The 7,269-nt window shown below is 51.9% G+C and overlaps 1 protein-coding gene across 1 annotated transcript in view; it reads right to left on the minus strand.

Annotated features, from left to right (window-relative positions):
• The window catches only part of CCDC90B (coiled-coil domain containing 90B), a 30,820-nt gene extending 25,944 nt beyond the window's left edge, over positions 1–4,876 (minus strand). The window contains exons 1-3 of the mRNA XM_018555810.1: positions 4,867–4,876; positions 1,530–1,650; positions 635–757 (exon numbers count right to left, since the gene is read on the minus strand). Of these exons, the coding sequence (XP_018411312.1) occupies positions 635–757; positions 1,530–1,623 (217 nt within the window). The 5' untranslated portion in view covers positions 1,624–1,650; positions 4,867–4,876. The remainder of the gene's footprint in view (positions 1–634; positions 758–1,529; positions 1,651–4,866) is intronic.
• Positions 4,877–7,269: the final 2,393 nt, after the last annotated feature.

Genomic DNA, 7,269 nt, shown 5'->3' on the forward strand with positions numbered 1-7,269 from the left:
GGTGGGATGGCGGTGGAAGGGACTTTGGAGTGGTGGGGGTTGGGGGGGGGGCAGAGCTATACCAGTTTTTGCCCCCCTAAATGTATCAGATATAACCCCTCCCCCTCTGTATGGAGTAGTTCGGCCGGCGCTGTCCTCTAAAGGGGACCTGTCACGACATGACGGCTGAATTGCTGACTTGAGGCCATCATCCTCATCCTCCGTGTCTGGACTGTGAAGGAGAGGCTCAGTCTGACAGGTTCTCTTTGAGACATGAAGAGGATCTCAGATCATCGCTCACATGGGCAGCGAGGACGCTGTGACATCACCGCCCCCTGATCACACACAATGATGTCACTTCCTGTGCCACGGTGACAACGCTCACTTACTATACTGTGTCCATAGAGGAGGAGCGTTGTCACCTTGGCCCTAGAAGCATGTTAGGACTACAGAACCTCCCCCTCTCCTCTACTACATAACAATGGCGGGTTACAGTAAGACACTTCCTGTGCTAGAGTGACAACTCTCACTCACTCTACTTTGTTTATAGAGGAGCAGCGTTGTCACCTCGGCCCAGGAGGCTTCCAATGGGATATTTAACAGACTGAAGGGAGCCAATAGGAGAAGGTCATGTTTAGGGTTGAACCCTCCTTACCATGTGTCTCCAGTTCACGCACCAGAGCGTGCGTGTCAAAGGTCAACCTCCTCTGTTCCGGTGACGTTATCTCCACCCTCCGGACGTCGTAGCTGGACAGGAGCTCGGATGTAGTAGACAAGCCTGGAATGATCAGCAGCCAATCAGAATAGAGATCGAGGAAGAGAAGTCATACTCTGTATTATATTGGAGGGCAATCTGCTTCTATTTTGCCTTCTCTGGTACCCCCACCCCGTCCTCCCCTCCCCCCCTTGATGATGACGTTTTTATTACATAGCTTATTTGTGACGGGACCCCGATCTTTACGGGTCATGTGACGGGACCCCGACCTTTACGGGTCATGTGACGGGACCCTGACCTTTACGGGTCATGTGACGGGACCCCGACCTTTACGGGTCATGTGAAGGGAACCCGACCTTTAGGGGTCATGTGACTGGACCCCGACCTTTACGGGTCATGTGACGGGACCCCGAGCTTTATAGGTCATGCGACGGGACCCCGAGCTTTACAGGTCATGCGACGTGACCCCGAGCTTTACAGGTCATGCGACGGGACCCCGAGCTTTACAGGTCATGCGACGGGACCCCGAGCTTTACAGGTCATGTGACCGGACCCCGAGCTTTACAGGTCATGTGACAGGACCCCGAGCTTTATAGGTCATGTGACGGGACCCCAGGCTTTATAGGTCATGTGACCGGACCCCGAGCTTCACCATATCATCCAATAACAAAGTATTTCTAATGACACGTCAGTGATCTTTAACCCTGCGGTGTCTGATGTCGCCCCCCTCCTTCTCTGCGGTCACCCTGACTCAAGCAGGAGTTTGGAAAGTTTGTAGACAGTGGTGACCCCGGTGACAGCCGCACCCAATCAGATCACACACAGGCCACCTTACCTCTCCTGCAGGCGCTATGATTGGTCAGTCTGGCACACTGAGGGTGGCTGATCAGCAGCTGGCAGAGGAGTCTGGACATCCCTGAGCCCCTCATCTCCTCCCAGAGAGGATCAGATCTCTGCTGTGTGTGTGTGTGATCGCCTTCCTCCTGCTTCACTTCCTGTCTGCCGCTCTGCATCCTGGGAAATGTAGTCTCTTCATTGACATCTGTGTAGTAGTGAGCACAGCTCGGCAGTTTATGATGTGGGACCACAGGTGTCAGCATGCAGCCGTGCAGCACTGAGGGGGAGACATTCTTGATACTGTGCTGTATTCAGATTATTGTCTGTGCCAGTAAAGAGAACCTGTCATTGAAACAATAAAAATGGACTCACACTTTTGCATTTTTTGCTTGATAAATTTTTCATTAAAAACAAAAAAGACGCATCAAAAAGCATTTCAGTACATGCGTTAAGACGTGCACCAACGTGCATCATGTCACATGAACACGCATCATGTTTCGCATCAACATGTGTTGTAGTGCATTATACAAAATTGCGTTGCAAAACGCATTAAAAGTACACAACAATGCATGTTAATACAGTGCCACATTAAAATGGGTATTTCTATTGGAACCAGACATGTGATTAACGTTTATCCAGGAGGTGGGGAGCTCACGGTCCTGCTTGGGATGGTGGAGTTCCTGCATGGAATGGTGGGGGTCCTGCTTGGAATGGTGGGGGTCCTGCTTGGGATGGTGGGGTTCCTGCTTGGGATGGTGGGCATCCTCCTTGGGATGGTGGGGTTCTGCTTGGGATGGTGGGGGTCCAGCTTGGCATGGTGGGGGTCCAGCTTGGCATGGTGGTGTTCCTGCTTGGGATGGTGGGCATCCTCCTTGGGATGGTGGAGTTCCTGCTTGAAATGGTGGGGGTCCTGCTTGGGATGGTGGGGTCCGGCTTGGCAAAGTGGGGTTCCTGCTTGGGATGGTGGGGGTCCTGCTTGGGATGGTGGAGTTCCTGCTTGAAATGGTGGGGGTCCTGCTTGGGATGGTGGAGTTCCTGCTTGAAATGGTGGGGGTCCTGCTTGGGATGGTGGGCATCCTCCTTGGGATGGTGGGGGTCCAGCTTGGCATGGTGGGGTTCCTGCTTGGGATGGTGGGAGTCCAGCTCGGCATGGTGGGGGTCCAGCTTGGGATGGTGGGGGTCCAGCTTGGGATGGTGGAATTCCTGCTTGAAATGGTGGGGGCCCTGCTTGGGATGGTGGGGGTCCAGCTTGGCATGGTGGGGTTCCTGCTTGGGATGGTGGGAGTCCAGCTCGGCATGGTGGGGGTCCAGCTTGGGATGGTGGGGGTCCAGCTTGGGATGGTGGAATTCCTGCTTGAAATGGTGGGGTTCTGCTTGGGATGGTGGGGGTCCTGCTTGGCATGGTGGAGTTCCTGCTTGGAATGGTGGGGATCCAGCTTGTGATGGTGTGGGTGATGGTGGCGTTCCTGCTTGGGATGGTGGAGTTCCTGCTTGGGATGGTGGAGTTCCTGCTTGGGATGTTGGAGTTCCAGCTTGGGATGGTGGAGTTCCTGCATGGAATGGTGGAGTTCCTGCTTGGGATGGTGGAGTTCCTGCTTGGGATGTTGGAGTTCCAGCTTGGGATGGTGGGGTTCCTGCTTGGAATGGTGGAGTTCCTGCTTGGGATGGTGGAGTTCCTGCTTGGGATGGTGGATGTTTGAGGTCCTGCTTGGGATCGTGGAGTTCGTGCTTGGGATGGTGGAGTTCCTGCTTGGGATGGTGGAGTTCCTGCTTGGGATGGTGGAGTTCCTGCTTGGGATGGTGGAGTTCCTGCTTGGGATGGTGGAGTTCATGCTTGGGATGGTGGGGGTCCAGCTTGGGATGGTGGAGTTCCTGCTTGGGATGGTGAAGTTCCTGCTTGGGATGGTGGAGTTCCTGCTTGGGATGGTGGGGTTCCTGCTTGGGATGGTGGGGGGTCCTGCTTGGGATGGTGGGGGCCCAGCTCTGTCCTTTATTTCCCTGAAAATAACTTTTCTGTTGATTGGTGATGTTCTGGCCGCACATCTACAGGGATGCAAAGGATGCCGGTGTTCTCTCTCTGCAGCACTGGTATTACAGAAGGAAACCCCTCCCACTTGGCGGGCGGTTTGAGGAAGTTACAATGCCGGTGATGTGTCGAAAGTGCGAACTTATCGAGTTGTGGGACCGCATTACTTCCGGTTTCCTCAGAACTACGAGGTTTTTACACAAAACATGTTGTGCACGAGCGCCATCCACGGCATTGCCCTATAGACATAGACCACAGCAATAAAGTAATAAAATGATGTAGGATGACAGTAAGCCAGCACGTTCTTTATCTCCGGTGCCCCACTCAATATGGCCGCCGCTTGAGTGGGGCACCTGAGATAAAGAACGCGCTGGCTTACTGTCATCCTACATCATTTTATTACTTTATTGCTGTGGTCTATGTCTATAGGGCAATGCCGTGGATGGCGCTCGTGCACAACATGTTTTGTGTAAAAACCTCGTAGTTCTGAGGAAACCGGAAGTAATGCGGTCCCACAACTCGATAAGTTCGTAGTTTTGATCGATCACCGGTTACCTGTGTCAGTATCTACAGGACAGAAATAGGGAGGAGTCTGCAGTGACATCATCACATTGTACATAACTGACCAGCGGAGGAATCATTTATAAATAAAAGAATAATTGAAAGGTTAATATAAAAGACACAAATGAATGCATCTCTGTAACCATTGAAGATGAACTCCGAGAATGATCTTTTCTTAAAGGAGAACTATGGGGTCAGGGCTTTTCCCCATAAATCTCCTCAGGGTCACGGGAGGACATAAACTAGCGTCCTCCCGTCACCCTAAGCTCAGTATACCGCCAGCTACAGCTCGCGGTATACTGAGACGCCGCAGCCGGGACGGATCCCGACAATTATGTCTGGATCCACCCAGCTGCATGAGTGACAGCTGGCTCTGCCTATCTAGAGGCAGAGCCAGCTGTACCCGCCCCGTCCGTTCCGCTAGTCAGCGCTGGAGGATTGGAGTGGGGATGGTGGTAATCCCTGCAGGGAGTCGTGAGTGACAGTCACGGCTCTCTGCAGGGATAGATCGAGAAGTGAGCGAGCGCCGGTATGTATTCGCTCTCTTCCCGATCTATTGAGCCGATCTGTGACCGTTTCATTGTGACAAGTTGGCTCAGATTATGAGGCTGAGTGAAAATCACTTGTCTCATACTTCTCCTTTAAAACTTCCATCGGCCCGGCTTGTTACATCCAGTTCTTCATATGTCACATCTGGAGGGCTGCCGGGGATGCAGAAATACACTGTAGTAGCCTGTGCTACGTACACTCAGCGCTGGTCTCTTCCGGGGTAGGGACAAGACTGCTAAGTGTTTCTTATCTGCAAAAATCAGGTCTCTTAAGCAGCCAGACAGGGGCAGCACAAGGAACCAATCAGTTGTGCTGAAGTGCTGACAAGGGACATCCTGATAGGAGGAGAAAGCGGAGTGACAGAGAGATAAGCTCATCAGCATGCTGCTTCTCCTTTCACTGTCCAATCACAGTCTGGGGGAGGGACAAGACCTGTAAGTGTTACTGTGCTTCAATGGTGAACATTCAGATCTCCTGCCCGGCCAGATACTGCTGTGCTGCTAACAAGAGACATGCTGATAGGAGGAGAGAACAGTGTGATGGAGAGATGAGCTCATCAGTCTGCCGCTTCTCCTTTCACTGTCCAGTCACAGGCTGGGGGAGGGACAAGACCTGTAAGTGTTACTGAATTGCAGCAGAGAGATATCAGGTCTCTTGCCCGGCCATGCAGGGCTGTGCAGAGCTGTGTCAGTCTCAGGACTGGATGGATCAGAATGCAATCCAGTTATTAGTTCCCTTGTATGTATTTAGCTCTTTGTCCGGAGTTCAGCTTTAAAAGTTTGCCCGTACCCCTCCCCCCCGCGCCTCGGTTTGTATCGGTCATTAAGGGTTCCTCGCCGCCGGTGTTGGTTGATATTTCGCCCTCTCCGTACAAAACACAATCTGTTTGCGGTGACAAGCCAAGAACTGGGAGGGAGACTACGTTCAATCCGCAACCAGCCGCAATTTTCTACAAAACACCAAACAAAATAAAGTTTTCCTTTTGTTGCAGCCATGGCAACAGAATTCCGGAATTTCTCAGAATCCTGAGCCAGGTGATTGGCTGGCTGCTGCTCTCAGAGGAAGAAAATAAGAGAAGCTCATTGGCTGGGTTCACAGACACTATAAAAAGCTGAACAGGTTCAAACAGTTTGCGGTCCTCTCTAATGCAAAGACCAATCCTCATACTATGACTATGCAGCATTACATTGTGAGCCTTCTGGGTGTGTGCCAATGACAGCCAAGCACACTCCTTGGGGGTGTGGCCTTGACAGCTTTGAAGGATACCAACCCAGAAGAGGACCTATGATGTTGGAGGATGTGGAGACCACCTCTGGAGTGTGAAGATGCTGAGTAGTCCTTTAGGACATTCTTAAAGGAGAACTATGAGGTCAGTGCTTTTCACTCACCTCATAGTTCTAGCCGACCTGTGACAATGAGACTGTCACAGGTCGGCTCAGTAGATCGGGAGGTGAGTGAACACATACCGGCGTTCGCTCACCTCTCGATCCTGTCACGGCTCCCTGCCGTGACAGGAGGGGGGCTGGATTCCCCGCTCCGATACGCCAGCGCTGACTGGTGGACAGGACGGGGGAGGGGGCGGGTACAGCTGGCTCTGCCTCTAGATAGGCAGAGCCAGCTGTCACTCATGCAGCTGGGTGGATCCAGACATAATTGTCGGGATCCGTCCCGGCTGCGGCGTCTCAGTATACCGCGAGCTGTAGCTGGCGGTATACTGAGCTTAGGGTGACGGGAGGACGCTAGTTTATGTCCTCCCGTGACCCTGGTCATCAATATTTGGAAAATACGGCGTTATGGTCACTTGATGGAGCTAAGGAGAAGCGGAAGTAGTTATTTCTTACGCTCTCAACTCCCCCTGGTGGCCACAATGTGGTATTACATCACATTGAACCTGAAAATAACGATACTAAGAACGTTCACTTTTGCTTCAATTCGCACGGAACGAACGTTCACAGAGACTCGCTGGGCGACTGGCTCTTAGTGTCTGGGGGAAAAGAGGTTTAATGTCTGCATATAGAAAGACTTCTTCGCAGTAAGAGCTGTGGCAACGTGCAATGGACTCTCTCAGGAATTAGATCTAGCCAGATCAGTTAATTGTTTCCAAAATGAGCTGGCTGTGTTCCTAAATGTATCATTGGCTATTAACCCCTTCCTGACCAATGACAGAATGATCCCGTCACCATCGTTCAGTTCATTAACAACCGGTGACAGGATTATCACGTTATGCGGTACAATGAGCGCTGGTCCGTGGAGAAACCAGCAGCTCATTGAGTTACTACTGTTGATGGGTCCCTCGGGGTCCTAAGCAGACCCTCAATAGCAGATTGGGCGGTGACAGTCCTGTGATCACAGCCAGAGCTGTGACAGTCATACAGCCAGCAGCAGCTCACTGTGTTGTGTGCAGCTGGAGCCGGCTGTGTGTTAACAAACTGATACAAAGTATCTCTGAGGAGAATACTGTATTCTCCTCAGAGATACTAAGTATCAAAGACGGTTGATTGAAGGAATATCCAACCACCTTAAGGGACCAAGAAGGCATTTTTTTCCCCTGTTGGAAAAAATTGGCCTCTCGGGGGGTTGTTGTGCCTTCCTCAGGATTAGC

Source organism: Nanorana parkeri, unplaced genomic scaffold, assembly GCF_000935625.1.
Source record: "Nanorana parkeri isolate BGI_ZX_2015 unplaced genomic scaffold, ASM93562v1 scaffold214, whole genome shotgun sequence".
NCBI lineage: Eukaryota > Metazoa > Chordata > Amphibia > Anura > Dicroglossidae > Nanorana > Nanorana parkeri.